The sequence below is a fragment of the Zalophus californianus genome, chromosome 1 (assembly GCF_009762305.2).
Source record: "Zalophus californianus isolate mZalCal1 chromosome 1, mZalCal1.pri.v2, whole genome shotgun sequence".
Taxonomy (NCBI): Eukaryota; Metazoa; Chordata; class Mammalia; order Carnivora; family Otariidae; genus Zalophus; species Zalophus californianus.
The window spans coordinates 130,733,060-130,751,191 of NC_045595.1; the positions used below are offsets into that span (position 1 = coordinate 130,733,060).

The window sequence follows — 18,132 nt, forward strand, 5'->3', positions numbered from 1 at the left end:
GATTGATCTAATTTGTAACCTTTATCAAGTTACAACCTTTGAGCCTCTACAAAAGGAAAAAAATATTCTTATCTCTAAGGTAAGTGTAAGTTATAATACTGTAGCACATAACAGATGCTCAACAATTGTCTGTGCTGGATTCAAGGGCGCATACATTACTTCCTTTCAAGCCGGGCGATGGGCTCCGTCGCCAGAGGAGTGTGGAGCCTACTTAAAAATATATACATATATATAATAATTAAAAAAAATCCGACATACCCAACTATGTATAAAATTCAACTCAATACACACAAAAGCCAGGATAAGTGAGGAAACCATACGCCATAAACTCTAGTTGGTCCGTCCAGAAAACAAACTGTTTTTCCAGAAATAATGAACACCAATATATAGGTCGTTCCTTTCTCACACCTGCAGGGCTACTTTCCGTTCATTTGACTACTTTTCATTTATCCACTGAACATTACCAAACAATCTCTGTGATAGATTCTGGAAGTACAAAGGCCCCTTCTTTTTTATCCATCCAAACCTGACTCCGTTCCATAACCAAAAACTCTTCAGTGCAACTCACCCAGCCAAATAGGATGCTTCTGTATCTCTAGGCTTAATTCAACAAATACTGGATATGCACAGACTCCCTGGACTGCCTGGTCCACAGGAGGAGACAACAAAACGTTTGAGGAAAGAACGGAAATGTCGGAGATGGGCGACTTTTCTAAGGTCATTCCCTCCTCACCCAAGTGCGTTCGGTCTCAGCCATCCGCACGGCCTCTCAGCTGTTTTCAGCATCTCGGCAGCCAAACAAGATCTAAAGTCGGAGAGGAGAACAAACCTACTCCTCACATCACTTACCCTGTGCTAGCTAGGGCCTTAGGATTTAAAAGCGACCTGGAAACCTTGAGGCCGATTAAGACTTTTCTGCAAAGAACGCCGAAACCGGCCGCAGCCATATTTCCACAGAAGTAAGCACAACGCTGGTTTCCTCCAATAACGTCACTTCCGCCGACCGGATGGAGAAAACAGAAGTAGGCTTTGCCCTCACTCAACATGGCCACTTTCCGCCTTCGCCCTGGTTCGTAAATTGGCTCTTTCGGCTCCCGTTACTCGCCCCAGTTTTTCAATTGCCCTTAGTAGCTATGGCGGCCATGAGTTTATTGCAGCGGGCTTCGGTCACTGCAGTGGCCGCTCTCTCCGGCCACCGGCTTGGTACTCGGCTTGGATTCGGGGGCTTCCTCACCCGTGGCTTTCCGAAGACTGTCGGTGGGTGCTAGATTTGGGAGAAAGCGCGCTCAGGGGATGTGGGGTGAAAGATGGAGAACTCTTCCCGGGTGACCTTGGTGAGATCTGGGAGAAATTGCGGGCCTGCGGTTTGAGAGGAGAGACGGAGCGTGGTCTTTGTGAGGAGACATGGGTTTTCCTGAAGGAATCAGATCGTTCGCTTTTAAATTGTTAATTAGCATTTGTGAACACTTTGCCTCTCAGCCATTCCAGTTGGTGTGAGTTTGCGGATGAAGTTGAGGTTAAAAAGGCATGGAGCTGAGACCTGTGTTTCTCAGGCACCAGATTCTTTGTACGTTCCCCCGCACTAGGTGCTAGTCCCACAATATTGGAAGTCATGTTGTCCAGGAGCCCACCGATGCTAAGTAATACGTAGGCAGGTGGAGAGGCTCAGGGCTAACTCATTAAGTAGGTACAGTGCCTACACGGTACTTTTAGGGTCCATGAAAATGTTTTAATTTAAATTTATTTTAAATCCAGAAGAAAAAAAACACAAACCCTGCGTTTTTAGGGTTAATGTTAATGATATGTGGTAATGAATCCAGCCTGGATTGTATTCGTTTTATATCAACGCAGTCATAAAATAATAATTTTAATATCTTCTCAGGGAGGAAGGGGCCCATGAAGGAAAAGTCGCTAGGTAAAGGAAAGTCATGGAAAGGCTAGTTGGAGCTTCTTGGAGACTGTGTATTGACTTGTAGGAGGATGAATAATGGTAATAGCAAAGCCTCAGATGCCTTGTATTCAATCTAATTCTTTCAAAGACTGCAAAGTAAGTACAATGTTAGTATCCCCATTTTACTAATGAAGGAACTGTGACAGTTATGACAAAAATCATGCAGTACTGCATCAAATTTAATAATAACAGTAGCTAACATTTATTGAACACCTATGTGCCGTGTACCATCCTAAGATTTTAAAGGTATTAATTCATTTAATGCTCTTGGTAAAAAATATACTATGAGCTATCTGCCCTATGCAATAGAAGCAGGTAGAGAGGAAGTGAAGCCAAAAAGTTCTCCACCCTCAAAATACCTTTCTCTGTTTACTCCTTTATTCTTCTTCCAATTTAATTTGAGTTATGTCACTTCACATGATGAGGTATTATACAGAGACTTGTTTCAAAAATGTTGGAAAGAACTAGTGGTATTCAACAAATTTCCAGCAGGAATTTGAACCTGTTAAAAAACTACATGTGCAAACATTCTTTGATAAATTCTGTTTGTAAGCCATTTTTGATTACAAATATCCTCTTCAAATATTTGCTGGGGATAGTATTTAATCATGCTTTGCTGGAGATAAACTAAACTAAGGTAAAATCTCACTCCCAGATCCTCTTTATACATTATTCCCCATTCTTGGAGTTCTGGAAGGATGTATACAGATAATCTACACCCTTTCCACTGGGAGCAGGAAAGGATCTAATAGCTACACTAGAGTTACTGTGTTTCAGCCTTATACCTGCTTTCAAAGGTATTTTGCAGGTGGTCTCATCTATCACAGTTGAATGAAAGGTTTTAATCTGCTGTATTATTGCTTATGTCTGCCCCTATGAGACTCAGCAGTGTAGAGAACCTTGCCTTGTTTTGTTTTCCCTGGAGCTAGACTGCCTACTTTCAAATCCTGGCTCCAGAGTTTAGTAGCTGTGTGACATTGGGTCATCATATCTTGGAAGCTAAGTGGAAGGCAATTACTTGGAACCTACGTGTCTTCATCTTTTAAAAAAGAGGATGTTTATTACAAGTATGTTTATAAATTCTGTTAACAGAGAAAATAAATCTAATCTCTTTCCTACTGACAAGAATTTATAACCCTGAAATATGTTTCTGCATAAATTTGCATTTTTCTAGAATGTCATTTTGAAAGGTACTTATATCTTACCATAAGAACTGCTTTAAAAAAAAAGAGGAGGATAATTTTAACCTACCTCATAAGGGTGTTGTGAAGAGTGAGTGGGAAAATCTACAGCACCTGGATTTAGAAGCATTAGCCTTCTACAGAGCCTTGTGGCCACCCCTGTCTTAAACATTTGGTACTGTCACGTTATCTTCATTCACTGTCATTGAAAACCTTTCTCAGGAAGTAAGCACATACAAGTATTCTATTTACATTATTTATTGTCTTATATCAAAGGATTCCAGGAATGAACTTAAGTTCTTCCCTCAGCTGCAGGAGCTTTAACTTGAAGACTGATGTGTGCATATTATGGTTTAAAAAAACTGAGAAGTTGGGGCGCCTGGGTGGCTCAGTTAGTTAAGCGACTGCCTTCGGCTCAGGTCATGATCCTGGAGTCCTGGGATCGAGTCCCGCATCCCCCCTGCTCAGCGGGGAGTCTGCTTCTCCCTCTGACCCTCCTCCCTCTCTTGCTCTCTATCTCTCAAATAAATAAATAAAATCTTTAAAAAAAAATAAAAATAAAAAAATAAACTGAGAAGAGTATTTAAATGATTATATAAACAAAGCAGTATGGAGTTAATTCAGACATAGAAGGTGGGACATTTTAACTAGATTCTGGATAGTTTTGACAGGTGCAATTGGCAGAAAAATAGAGGATGTATTTTTTGATGTATGTGAATATGGGGCGCTTGCGATAGGTAGGTGTTGAGCGAGAAGGCTTAAGAAGGGGAAGTTGGGATTAAATTGGGGGAGTGGAGGGACTGATTACAAAACCAAAGTTATCTTAACTCTTGTAGGCTGCAGAGAGTGAATGTTTTAGCTGAGAGCAACATCAGTAGTGTTTTGGGAAGATGCTTCTAAATATTGGTTGGCTTCTGAGGAGGTCTTGATTACTTAAGCCAGTGAGTGAGGTGAAGAGGGTATGGAAAGAAATACAAAGTTTGAATCGTAGAATCAAGAGGCCTTGTCAGCTGGTGAGCAAGCGGTAGGTGCAAGGAAGATGAGTGTGATTTTTACCCTGGGTAATTGAGTTGGTGGAGTCATTAACTGGGAGTAGTCTGAGAATGAGAGAAAGAAAGTGGCTGATTTTCGATTGTTGTAATGAAGACACAAAATCTACATTATCTTATTTGATCCTCACAAATATCACAGTTATCAAAAACAGCTTTCCTGAGGTTATTTGCATTTAAAAAAATTGGTTTTTGAGACTTGAGTTTCATATAGCTAAATGAATACCTAGTTGAGGAAGTCCAGGTTTTAGAGAATGGTAGAAGATGCGTATTTTGGTGGAAGGAGAATCTGAGTTCCAGAAATCCTGGCAGTCACCTGGTTGTAAGCAGTGTTCACCCTAATATTTTTAGATTGTAAGCAGATGGCCTTACTACATCAACAACAAATCATGAAGGCTCAGAATATTTGAAAAGAGTTTAGTGCTATGAAGTACACTTTAGAACAGCTAATAGTAATAATAGTTATTTACCACATTTAATGACACGAGTAATTGTTGTTTAACAGTAAGGTAATTATATGTAAAGAAAGCAAGCAGTTCGCTTTCCTAACTGCATTAATGTTAACTAGAATGCAGCCAGACCAAGTATTCTTCTATAGTTTTTTGTTTGTTACATTTTCCATATCTATTAATAGTGTTATTCATAATCAGTTGTCCCCAAAACCATGCAGAGCATAATCCATCTCGCTCTCTCTGTGGGGTATGTGTGTTTGTGTGTGTGTGTCTTTCTGTCTGTCTGCCTGCCTGTCTGCCGGATTGAAAAGGAAAATTGGGAGTACGCTGTTTCTTCTGAGTAGATTTACTTTCAGAAGGCGAGGAAGGATCCTGACTAACATTTAATTTACTTAAGAAATGTAAATTCAACAATATTTATGGAGCACCTACCATGTGGCAGACACTAAAGGGTACTGGAGATACAGTGCTGAATAATACAGTCCTTGACCTGATGGACTTTAACAAAGTAATCAGGCTTAAAAAAAAAAATCAGGCTTAGTGTGTATTGTTCTAAAGGAACTAACCGAATGATGTTAAGGAGGATAAGTGGGAGGCCAGCTTTCGATAGGCAGAGAAGACCTTTTCAAGGAGGTTACATTTGATCTTGGCCCTGAAGGATGAGGTGTGGAGGTGACTATTCAAAAAGCCTGGGGAAAAGCTTTTGGGCAAAGAGGAAAGTAAGTGCAAAAACATGAAGCCTGGAACGAGTTCTTGGAGTTGGAAGGGAATCATTGAGACTGATAAGGTCCAATGGTATGCCCTTTTTTTCTAAGACAGGCCATAAGTTCAGATTCTTTGAGGAAAAGGACCTTAGAAATCCTCTAGGCCAACCCCCAGAGTATCCTTGTTACATCCCATTGTTGATACTTGCATAACTCCATAAAGGGGAACTGGAGATGCAATCCAATTTTATTTTGAACCAGTAAAATTGTTAGAAACTTCTTCCTTGTATTAAGCTGAAAATTACTCTTTCTTGATCCTGGTTCTTCCTTTCAGGTCAATACAGAATAGTGTAAGCCCTTTGTCATGTGATAGCCCTTCAGCTATTTAAAGGCACTTACTGGTTTCTACCCAGACTTCTTTTTTGTAGGCCAATCGGTTTCAGTTCTTTAAGGCTCACTGTATCAGTTTCCAGGTTGTTTGCCATCCTGGTTGCTTAAATTGGGGTGTGCTCCAGATTGTTTCTCTAAAATAGTGTACTCTGGGATGGACACACTTCTGCAGGTGTGGTTAGGAGATGGGGGTGGGTGCTCCTGTTTTGACCCTATGCTTCTAGTACATAATATTAGGATTGAACTGTCTTTGGCCTTCTTAGTAACCACATCACACCAATGACTCTTCTTAAATCTGTGAGCAACTTTTGGGGAATGCAGTCAGGACTTTCCACTTACTATATTTAATCCTTTTAGAATCAGCCTTTTGTAAATGTGTATGAAGACTTTTGGGATCCCACTTCATCCTCAGTGTAGTAACCACTCTTGTAGTAGTAGCTTTGTGTCATCAGGCATATTTTCACCTCATCCAGGCCATGTATAGAAGTCTTGACCTCTCAGGGCTATGGAGAGAGCCTTTTGGCAGGTTATTGAATTAAGTAACCAGCACCTTTTGGATGTAATCAATCAATCAATTACCCATTACAAATTCACCTAACTTGCTGTTTCTCTCAGCTTATAATGCACCTTCTTTATACTCCCCCACCCTCACCATCCTGTGTAAATAGGAACTTCTGGGCCTGTTTTTTTGCTGACATTGCATCCTGTTTCTTCTCTTTGTTGTCCTTATAGATGTCTAACTATGTTTGTTGCTCCCAGCGGAATCTATATCTGTTTTAGACTGTAGGCCTAGCACAGGACCTGCACGTAGTAGGCACTTAGATATTTATTGAATTAATGAGTGGTTTATACTGTTATCCAGCCCTTTTTTCCCCACCTAGTCCACAAAGAATTCCATTGTATCTTTCAAATTATTTTCTGAAGTACATAATTACTTTGTCACATTCTCTTGTTATTGTAGAAGCCTTAATGGTATGAATTGTACCCAGTGAATTCATGCCAGCTTCTAATTCTCTTATGAATTAACCTCCTAAATTCATTGCAAGCTGCTGGAGGTGATACCAAAATTAAGAATGCAGTTCTTGCCTTCAAGACATTTATATTCCAGTGGGAGCAGTGCAAGCAAGTATGAATATCACTAGAATATACAGCAGTTCAAAGGTAGGAGAGATCTCATATGCTTGGGAAGAGGGTTAGTTCCTTGGAGGATAAAATGCCATCTGGGCCTAAAGAAGAGATTTCAGGAGAGGGGAGGGCATTCCAGACATTTAAGCTTGAACAAAGGATACAAATCTTTATGACCGCTATCATGACTGAAATTCCTTTAATGGCAATTAGTTTTTTATCCCACAGTGATTCTCATGTGAATTTCCTTGAATACAGTTACACACAACAGAAGCAGTAACTTCAGTTTCCCAGTAACAGTGAGATCCTTTCCTGCTTCCAGCAGAAAGGGCTTACAGTGTTTGCAGTGGTCCTTCCAGACATCCAAGAAAGGGAAATCGTGTAGAAATAAGATCAGGAGTGAAATTTTGCCTCAGTTTATCTCCAGTGAGAGTTGATTACATACCATCTGAGGGAGAATTTGAAGAGGACGATATTCACAATCAGAAATGGCTTACAGAGTGATTTTATCGAGATTGAGTGTTTACTTTTGAACAAGTTCAAATTCCTGCTGGAGATATGTTGAATAAATGTTTTTCCATCTATTTTGCTGTGAGCCCCTAATGTATATTGCCTCATCATATGAAATGACACAATTTAAATTAAGTTTCTTTATTTAATAGCTTTAGCAAATATTTATTGTAGAGGTAAACAAAGTAGCCCGCCAAGAGTATTTGACCTCCCTGCCTGCTATGGAAACAAATTCAAACAATTATTTAGATATTTCTTTAACGTTGAATAAAAATAGAACTATAGTTTACAACAGTATACCAGTCTCTGTTTAAAGATATCTGCTCTGCCTTTAGTAGTCAAATACGTATTTTTATCTTAATTCATATTAAAAATTTATGCATGTACATTTTCTTATAACCTGATTTGATCTCAGAATATAACAGTATACCTTGAGCCTTGCATATAACAGGGTAATTTAATATTTCCAGCTCCTGTGCGACACAGTGGAGACCATGGGAAGAGACTGTTTATCATCAAACCATCTGGATTCTATGACAGGCGTTTTTTGAGTTTAATGGTGAGTTAAAAAACTTTTCTGAACTAAACTCTTTACATACAAATAGGAATGTGGGTTTTTTTTTTTTGTCTAGAGAACATCTTTCATTTTATGAAAGATGTTATTTTGTAAATTCATATTTATTTTCTCAATAGATATTGAGATTTTGTAGTAATGTCTGATTTATTCCTGAATTTCTTTTTAAATTAGTGAACCTTTACTTCATAAAAAGGATTCATTGTATTGGAGGTAAAATTTGAGCCATTCCCTTATTTTTAAGATTGTGGGGTTTTGAAATATAATCTGTGTTCCCTGCATACACACACACACCAAAATCTATAAATTATAGAACTTTGAAAATGGATTTGTTTGGGGATAGTTATCTGTATTACTAAAATATTCTTTTTTTTTTTTTTTGAGTAAAAAGATACAAGTTTATTAAGTGAAGATACAGAAAAGGCTCTCAAGAATGAGAGGGGTCCCGACAGGGTTGCCCTAAAATATTCTTTAAATTACCAAGGAACTCACTGGAAGACTTCTTTAAATAAGTAACTCCATTATTTTGGGTTATAATTTTTTATTTCTGTATTGTTCAGGAACATTGATTTCAGAGGATCAAGTGAGCTACTGGCTGTATATTTGTATTTCAAGGCTCTGTAATGGAAAAGTAGAGGCTTGGAAGATGGAAGATTGTGTGGATTCTCTGCCACTGTTCCTACAGCTGTGACCATTTCAGCAATGGCTGCCCTCTAGACCTTTTGCTTGCCCTTTGTGCTTAATATCCCTCCTCTTGGTTGAGCTCCCACTTTTCTTGTTATGACCAACTCAAACTCTACAGTGGTTGAAATCACTCAAATGTTTTTAACATTTTTATCTTAATACAAAAACTTTTCAACTTTTATTTCATTGTGTTAACCAAAAAATGAAAAATCACTTAAATAGATATTGTATTATACTTGTACAATTAATCCTTACTTTTTTCTTTCATTTTTGGTACCAAATATAGGCATCTGTAAAAGAGTAAAAGAAAACCTCAGAAATAATTTGGTATCACATCTTCAATTTGGCAAGTTTATTTTACAGGCAATGTAAAGAAATAAAAAATTGTAGACAGTTTGAGAGTGGGGAAAGAGTTAAGAAATGGTTATTTGAAAACTTTTTTTTTTAAAGATTTTATTTATTTATTTGACAGAGACACAGCAAGAGAGGGAACATAAGCAGAGGGAGTGGGAGAGGGAGAAGCAGGCTTCCTGCAGATCAGGGAACCCGATGTGGGGCTCCATCCTAGGACCCTGGGACTATGACCTGAACTGCAGGCAGATGCTTAACAACTGAGCCACCCAGGCACCCCTGAAAACTATTTTTTAATCTCAACAGAAATTCTACATTTTGTTGACTGGGATTCCAGTAGCAACTGGCATAACTCTGGTGAATATATTCATTGGTAAGTACCTCTCCGACTAAAACCTATGTACATTAATAACAAAGAAATTATGGATGTTATAAAGAAAAGTTATTTGTTTTTTAATCCTTTTTTTTTTTTAAAGATTTTATTTATTTATTTGACAGAGAGAGAGAGCACAAACAGGGGAAACGGCAGACAGAAGGAGAAGGAGAAGCAGGCTCCCTGCTGAGCAGAGAGCTCAATGCGGGACTTGATCCCAGGATCCTGGGATCATAACCTGAGCTGAAGGCACATGCTTCACTGACTGAGCCACACAGGCTCCCCAAGAAAAGTTATTTAAATAATAAACATAGGCATTTTATTAAACATAGGGATTTTATTTTACAGTAACCAAATCTCAATCTGCAATAGTATACAATGTTTTTTTTTAAACATTTTTTTTTTGCTCCAACAGCCTTTAAGGTCATCAACTCTGTAGAGGCCACAAAAGGCTTCAGAAAGCCTTGTTTTCCTTTTCCAAACCAGCTTTGACAAACCAGAATAAGGAAAATAGAAATAGAAGTGGAAGAGAGGCTGAGGGATGGAAGAATTTTTTTTTTTATCCATCTTGGAACACATAAAATTATAATCTAAAAAAGAATGAAATTTGTGAAAGACAGCTAATATTAGATTTTCATGGGAAATTCTGCCCAAAGTACTTCTAACATCTTGAATCCTAAAATGTTTTGTCTAGTAGTGATAGGGAAAACCAGAAGGAATAATGTGTCTTTTATTATATTTTGTTATACTATATAAAAACAAAGTTTGAAACTCTTATATAATGCCTATAGGCAATGCCTTACACATTGAAGACATCTAAAAAATATCTAATGAATGAAATGATTTTCAACCACATTAAAGTAATTAAAATACAGTCGATCTTTGAATAATGTCAGTGTGTCAACCCCCTGCTCAGTCAAAAATCACATATAATTTTTGACTCCCCCCAAAACTTTACTAATAGCCTATTGTTGACTAGAAGCCTTATCAATAACTAACACATACTTTGACTGTTTTTTGTATTATATACTGTATTCTTATATAATAAGTAAGCTAGAGGGGCTCTGGGTGGCTCAGTCGGTTAAGTGTCCAACTCTTGGTTTAGGCTCAGGCCATGATTTTGTGGTTGTAGGATCCAGCCCCGCATCAAGCTTGGCCACTCCCCAGCGGGGAGTCTGCTTCTCTCCTTCTTCCTCTTCCTCTGCCCCTCCCCACCTGCGCACATGCTCTCTCTCAAATAAATAAAATTAAATGAAAAAGTAAGCTAGAGAAAAAATGTTAAGAAAATCTTAAGGAAGAGAAAATACATTTACAGTACTGTACTGTAAAAAACCCATGTGTAAGTAGACCCAGGCCATTCAAACCCATGTTGTTCAAGGGTCAGCTGTGTTTGAATCTCATTGGTACAAACAAAAGTTCCTTTAAAACCACAAGAAGTTGGTTTCTTACTTAAATGGGGAAGAATTAATATTATAAACTCTTGATACTAAAATTGGACATCACTATTTTCTCTTACTAGGTGAAGCTGAGTTAGCAGAGATTCCAGAAGGCTACATCCCAGAACACTGGGAATATTTCAAGGTGGGTATGCGTCATTGAAAGTTACTTTCTGTTAGGTGTCTTGTCAGTGCACTGATTAATGTCTTTATTTAGCAATTATGCTATTGTTTTATATTCAGTTTTTGATATCAAGTAGATGGCATGTTTTGTGCTCACTCTTTACAAGCAACTTCTTTTGGTAATTTTCTGCATTTTATTACTTTGATCGTTACGGTTTTTTAAAGTATGACTCTAGTGTGTTCTTATCCTAGCAGAGTAACAGTCAGAATTTATCCTAAGTTCAGTGCCTGAGGAAGGATGTTACCCATGCTAATGCTAGCTGCTCTTTTTTGAGCACCGACTGTGTAGCAGGCACTGTGGTAGTATTTTGCAAATATTCTCCAATTCCGTGTGAAATGTGCTATTATTATTCCCAATTCAGAGATGAAGAGACAGGCTTAAAAGAGGGTAAGTGACCTGTCCAAGAATTAGGGTCAGTATTGGAACCTAGGTAGGCTTGGCCCGACAGCCTGTACTGTTAGTCATTTTACTACACTGTCACTGCTACTAAAACCTAAAGTTAAATCTGTTACTTGCCTTTACAAGTGTTGTGGTGAGATGGCCTTGATTAGAGTGAATACTATCATGTTTTATTATCTGAATGAACTGTATTTCAGAAAAGAAATGTATCATTATCATACATTAAGGCAGGTCGTAGTTTCTCTGTGCTGAGAGAAGGAGCTTCAGTTTTTGATCACCAAACCCTGGGTTTGGCTCCTAAATCTGCCACTTAAAGTACTCAGTGTAGTATAATGGCGAAGAGCACAGGTTTTGGAGTCAGACAGACCTCGTTTGAGTCCAGCTGCTGACACTTAGTGCAATTTGCCCATCTATAAAATGGGGACAAAAATAGTATCCACCTAATGGATTAAAATTAGTAGTTGGCATTGAAGTATTATTAGTTTACCTGAGATGGCCATTTTAAAGAATAGGAAACTGGAAGAGCAAAGTACTGTTCAGAAAATAAACAGATTTTCTCTTGTAGCATCCTATATCAAGATGGATTGCCCGAACTTTCTTGGATAGCCCTGAAAAGAATTATGAAAAAACAATGGCTATCCTTCAGATTGAAGCTGAAAAGGCTGATTTACGGTAATAAATAAATAAAGTGGGAAGGGGGGGCAAGGAAGAAAATCCTTTCTTACTATTGTAAGCCATGAAAAAAAAATTTAATAAACTATATCAGCACTACAGAATGCTCCATGTAAAAGGGTAAAGATAGGGAATAGCTTGTTTAGAGTGGAGTTTATAAGTTGGAGACTGAGAGACTACTAGTTGATAATATCTGTCAGAATAAGAGGAATTCTTTTTAAAATATCCCACTCTTGAGTGCAAGGCAGCCCTCCCCTCCCTCTGCTCCTATTCCCAATTTCCTTTCCTCTTCTGCCTAGTCTCATCCTTATAGGTGACTACTACTTAGTTCTTTTTTTTTTCTGTTCATAAAAAAAATTATGCATTAAAAATATATTAACACTAATACTTACCCTTTACATCGATGTGGAAGGAACTGGAGGGTATTATGCTGAGCGACATAAGTCAATCAGAGAAAGACAGTTATCACACGGTTTCACTCCTATGTGAAATATAAGTAACAGTGCAGAGGACCATAAGGGAAGGGAGGGAAAACTGAATGCGAAGTCATCAGAGAGGGAGAAAAACCATGAGAGACACTTAACTGTAGGATTGCTGGAGGGGAGGTGGGTGGGAGGATGGAGTAATTGGGTGATGGGCGTTAAGGAGGGCACGTGATGCGATGAGCACTGGGTGTTATACACAACTGATGAATTATTGAACACTACATCTGAAAGTAATGATGTAGGCTATATATATCTGCGACTGTATATATATATATATATATATATGTTGGCTAATTGAATTTAAATAAAAATATAAATAAAAATATATTAATACAAATAGAATCCTCTTATAAGTACTGTTTTGCACCCTGTCTTCATTTCACTTAAATATATCTTGGTGATCTTTCTATAATAGTATATACCCCATTGTTTTAATGGCTGCATCATATATTTCACTGGTCCCATGTTGTTGGTACTTAGGGTTTTTTTTTTTTTAAACAATCCCATGTTGTTAGTACTTAGGTTCTTTCCAAGTTTTTTGATAATATACATAGTGCTATGGTGAATATCCTCATATATAGATTTCTGCGTATTTAGTGTATCTGAAATATAAATTCCTAGCTGTGGCACTGATAAACCAAATGTTTTATGTTTTAAATTTTAGACAGATGTTGCCAAACTCTTTTCCAAAAAGTTGTACCAGTTGTTTTTTCTGCCACTAATACATGATAATTTCTGTTTTCCATGCCTTTCCCTGTAAATGGAATTTATCAAACCTAAACATTTTGCTGATAAGATAGTTGGAAAATGTTATTATTTTAATTTTGTTTTTTTTTTTGGTAAGGTTGAGTATTTTTTCATGTATCTGTTGGTTGTTTGTATTTGTTGTCCTGTAAATTGCCCATTTTTCTACTAATTTATACATTTAATTAAAATACCTCTTTTGGGTTTTGGTGCAATTATGTTTTCCCAACTTGTCATTTGTCTTTTGATAGTGTAGAATTTTTTTGCAACTAAAGTGTTTTTATGTTTCAGATAACAAAAGTATAGTAGTAGCTAATATGTTTCTGAACGCTTACTATGTATTAGTGTTTTAATTACTTTATATATATTTACTCATTTGATTATTGTCAGGTTTGTCAGTCTTCTTTAGCTTTTGGGATTTTGTGTCATGCATAGGTCTCTGATAGTGATTAAATAAGCAAATATATAAGTCCAAATTATTTTAAATGTTCAGTCATGTTTCCTTTTGCTACTTTTAAATGTGATCCTGTCTGAGATTTATCTTAGTGTTTGTAGTGAGGTTTACATACAGTCACATGTACCCATTAAGTTTGATAGGTTTTTGACAAAGGTAAATAGCTGTGTAACGACCACAGTCAAGATCATTTCCAGCACCTACTGAGCCTCTTTGTGGTTCTTTCCAGTCATTCCCCATCCCTTCCTCCTGGCCCCAGTCCACCATTGATCTGCTTTCTGTTTATTCTCTTTTAAACTTTGTAGTTTATAAAAATTGTTATGATATTAAAAAATATTTAAATGATTAAAGGAACGTATGATGGGCCTGTTTCCTAGATTTGAAATTATACACGTATATAGTTGCCATATGGAATTGTTGTTAAGTATTTAAAAGCGTGGAACAGCAATATGGCTCATACTTCGTAACATTGGTCTTTTTTGAACTTCACACATATACCTTTGAGTTCCAAAAGACAGAGCCCAGAATTCCTTAGACATGTAGAGATTTTAAACAATTTCCAAGCAAAACAAAGTAAAAACAAAAACAAAACCCTGGCTTCTACCCCCAAAGAAACGATGCCATTGTGAGGATGGAATGAGAGTACCTACATTTTTTAAAAAGTATATTTAGGTATTTGGAAAACTGAAGCATAAAAGAAAGATACAAAATAGAAAGGGGCTATCTTCCATAATGGTCTCTCCTTAGAGATGACTATTTATTATGGCCCTCCAGACTTTTTAATACTCTCTGCATGTGTACTCATACATAGTCGCAGATGATTACTTTCTATTTTTTAATGAAATGGGAAGATGCTACACATATTCATGTTATACCTTGCCTTTTTAATTTAACCATATGTGTATCATCTGTATTTACTATATACAGATTTTTCTCATTCTTTTTAACAGATGCCTAGTAGTCTCTTATAAGGGTGAAACATAATTTATTTAACCAGTCCTTTTGATGAATATTTTAATATTTGCATTTTGGATAATTACATTCTAAAGAGTAGAAAAGAAAAAGGATAATATGAAGATATATAATCCTAAAAAAAAAAAGGAAAGAATAGACTCTCTTAGATACACAATCACAAAGGTTTGTAGTTTCTCATAGACAGGGGATAGGGTTAGTGAGCTGGTTAAGGTTAATAAAGTGAATTATTTAACTATGATAAGTTTCCAGTCATATGAGAAATTTAATATGTAGTCTATAAGAATGGAAAGAAAAAGTTTGATGGAGAAAAGACTATCTCATTTTTTATTTCAAGTTTTTATCTAAATTCTAGTTAGTTAATATATAGTGTAATACTGGTTTCATGAGTAGAATTTAGTGATTCATCGCTTTACATGTAACACCTAGTGCTCAACACAAGTGCCCTCCTTAATACCCGGCACCCATTTAGCCCATCCCCCGCCCACCTCCCCTCCTGCAATGCTCAGTTTGTTCTCTATTGTTAAGAGTCTCTTATGGTTTGCTTTGGAGAGGGACTGTTTCAGGAATATGTGGTCTCAAGAGGTTTTCTAAAAGGCCAGAAGACAGGAACTGCATTACCATTATTCATGTGAAAGTGATCTGTCCAGATAAAGAGCAGGGACAAGAGGAGAGAACAGATTATCAATTCAAGTGGTGTTTTGGTGATTAAAAACAGGATTTGTTGGCTAACCACCTAGCAAAATAATGAAAGTCAAAAATAAGTCCCAAATTTTGCTTATAGGTGCATATCAGATATATGCATACACATCGATCTATGGAGGTACATTAATACTTTACATAAAATGCTTTATTTATTTTTAAGATTTTTGTTTATATATTTGACAGAGAGAGAGCACAAGTAGGGGGAGCAGCAGAGGAAGAGGGAGAAGCAGGCTTCCCAATGAGCAGGGAGCCTGATGTGGGGCTTGATCCCAGGATCCTCAGATCATGACCTGAGCTGAAGGCAGATGCTTAAAGACTGAGCCACCCAGGCGCCCCACATAAAATACTTTATTTATTTTTTTATTATAATTTTGAATTACTTTTTAAAAAACCATGCATAGTAATTTGCAGAAAATTAAAATGTAATGTATAATTTCCCCACTCCGATTCCAACCTCACCAAGCAAAGTTCCTCCCCCTAAGCTCCAGTCCAGAAACAGAGCCGTCCCGCGGGTGCAAGGAGTCAGGTGCGCCCCGCAGCCGTGGTCTCAACGGTAAACCGTGTACCTGGTTTTACCTCAGCTGTCCCCAGGGTTTGGCCAGGGTATGTGTGTCTCTCACAGGGGCTAGGGACCCGATTCCAGATCCTGCCGTCGGGAGGCATGGAGGGAGACCGTCGAGGACACAATCCCGAGTCCCACAGACGCGGAGGGGGACTCCATAGGTTCCAAAGCCAGGTGACCGAGGTCCCACATAAAATACTTTAGATAATACTTTACACAAAAGCAAAAGACTCTCTGGTGGTTATTCTTTATGGAGATAATCCATTAACTTTGCAATTGGAAATGCTGGACCCACAATACTGCTATCCTGTTTGTTATAGGTTACAGGAGCTGGAAGTGCGAAGGTTAATGCGTGCGAGAGGTGATGGTCCCTGGTATCAGTATCCAACTGTTGATAAGGCGCTGATTGATTATTCTCCAAAAGCAACTCCTGACAATTAATCTTTTATTTCTCTAAATACAAAGTATATTCTCTTTAGGGGAAAATTAATCAATAAATATATTCTGTATTTTTGCTCACACGATGAATAAAAGATCTTCCATTGTACTATTTCTCAACACTGGTTTAGATTAAGACTTTCGTGTGGGATTTCATTTTTTTTTTCAGCTTTATTGAGGCATAATTGACAAAATGTAAGATATTTAAAGTGTACATTGTGATGATTTGATATACATTGTGAAAGGCAGAATAAGACTTTTGATTTGTGGATTTTGGCTTCCTCCTTTAAGAAGGTTTATCATATATTTAAAAAAAATTGGGCAAATAGGAATTTATGAACTCCTGAGGGTGTGTCTTTGAAAGTTTGATGTTTCATTTGTCTGATAATTGGAAGTTAGAGAAGTCTAATTATATTAAATATCAGGAAATATAGTAGTTTACATACATGTCTAAATTATTCAGAGGTGATTCAGAATTTTAAATTACATAATTACTGAACTAAGCATTAACATCTTAATAAACAATTTTTCAGTGAACAAATCTCAGTTGAATATTTTCATGCTTTCTGCCTTAAAACTTTTTTGTTACTAAAGTGATTTTTATTGAACTATAGTAGACACACAATGTTACATTGGTTTCAGATGTAGTATAGTATATTATGCTTTTTAAATGCATACACACTTGGGCGCCTGGGTGGCTCAGTTGGTTAAGCGACTGCCTTCGGCTCAGGTCATGATCCTGGAGTCCCGGGATCGAGTCCCGCATTGGGCTCCCTGCTCGGCAGGGAGTCTGCTTCTCCCTCTGACCCTCTTTCCTCTCGTGCTATCTCTCATTCTCCCTCTCAAATAAATAAATAAAATCTTTAAAAAAAAATGCATACACACTTGCACCCCTTTTCTTAGATGCAATCTCTTAAGATTCCTAGAGTCCTTTTTTTTTTGTAAACACTGGAAAAGTTGCACAATGTAAAATGATTGCTGCAAAGATTATAAAATGTGAGTAACAGCTGAAATAATGGCTATCATTTATTAAGCATTTACTGTCTGGGGAACACTGTGCTAAATGATTGTATTTTTTTTAATGTTTTATTTATTTATTCATGAGAGTCAGAGAGAGAGAGAGAGGCAGAGGCAGAGGGAGAAGCAGGCTCCCCGCCTAGCAGGGAGCCCGATTCAGGACTTGATCCCAGGACCCTGCGATCATGACCTGAGCCGAAGGCAGACGCTTAACCATCTGAGCCACCTAGGCGCCCTAAATGATTGTATTTTTTCACATTAATTTCAAAATCACTGTATGAGGTACTATTACTATGTTTTACAGATAAGAAATTGAGGCTCAGAGATTTTAAACACATACTCAATACTTACAGAAATAAATATTTACACTTCAACTTCCAGAATGACCTTTAGCTTCAAAAATCCATTGTTTTCAGGAAATACCTTTCAGTATCCTTGTGCCCCAGAGAGGCACTTAGTGCCCTTTACAATCCAGCCAAGATCCTTTGGAGTAGTTGCATTTTCTTATTTCCCCAGAAGAGGGCTGCCTCACCCAACTACTTCCAGATTTCATCGTGAAGATTCCCTAATGCAGTCTAATTACCACCTCATAATTCTAACAAAGGATTTGAGGGAAGGGCAAGCAGTCCCTAAGCCTCTGTTTACAAGAATCATTCAGTTTTTTTTTTTTTTTTAAAGATTTTATTTATTTATTTGAGAGAGAGAATGAGAGATAGAAAG

The 18,132-nt window shown here is 37.4% G+C and overlaps 2 protein-coding genes across 7 annotated transcripts in view; one reads left to right on the forward strand and one right to left on the reverse strand.

The window, feature by feature from the left end:
* The window catches only part of MRPL47 (mitochondrial ribosomal protein L47), a 40,498-nt gene extending 39,518 nt beyond the window's left edge, over window positions 1-980 (reverse strand). For 2 of the 6 annotated variants that reach the window (XM_027586370.1, XM_027586369.2), the window contains exon 1: window positions 850-980. In XM_027586370.1, coding sequence (XP_027442171.1) covers window positions 850-947 — 98 coding nt within the window. In that variant the 5' untranslated portion in view covers window positions 948-980. Of the gene's footprint in view, window positions 1-568; window positions 816-849 lie in introns of those variants that run through there. The other 4 variants (XM_027586371.2, XM_027586374.2, XM_027586373.2 and 1 more) reach the window with 4 other exon arrangements.
* A 63-nt stretch (window positions 981-1,043) lies between these two features.
* Window positions 1,044-16,932, forward strand: NDUFB5 (NADH:ubiquinone oxidoreductase subunit B5). The gene is made up of 6 exons (XM_027586065.1): window positions 1,044-1,257; window positions 7,833-7,921; window positions 9,278-9,344; window positions 10,864-10,925; window positions 11,929-12,035; window positions 16,278-16,932. The coding sequence occupies exons 1-6, from the start codon at window positions 1,134-1,136 to the stop codon at window positions 16,396-16,398; spliced, it is 570 nt and encodes a 189-aa protein (XP_027441866.1). The 5' UTR covers window positions 1,044-1,133; the 3' UTR covers window positions 16,399-16,932.
* Window positions 16,933-18,132: the final 1,200 nt, after the last annotated feature.

What these genes read in the sequence shown, in the direction of transcription:
- NDUFB5 (XM_027586065.1), top strand. Translation starts at nt 1,134, where the DNA reads ATGGCGGCCATGAGTTTATTGCAGCGGGCTTCGGTCACTGCAGTGGCC. An exon ending in GGCGTTTTTTGAGTTTAATG is followed by an intron (nt 7,922 to 9,277) that starts GTGAGTTAAAAA and finishes TAATCTCAACAG; the next exon opens with AAATTCTACATTTTGTTGAC. An exon ending in GCTGAAAAGGCTGATTTACG is followed by an intron (nt 12,036 to 16,277) that starts GTAATAAATAAA and finishes TGTTTGTTATAG; the next exon opens with GTTACAGGAGCTGGAAGTGC.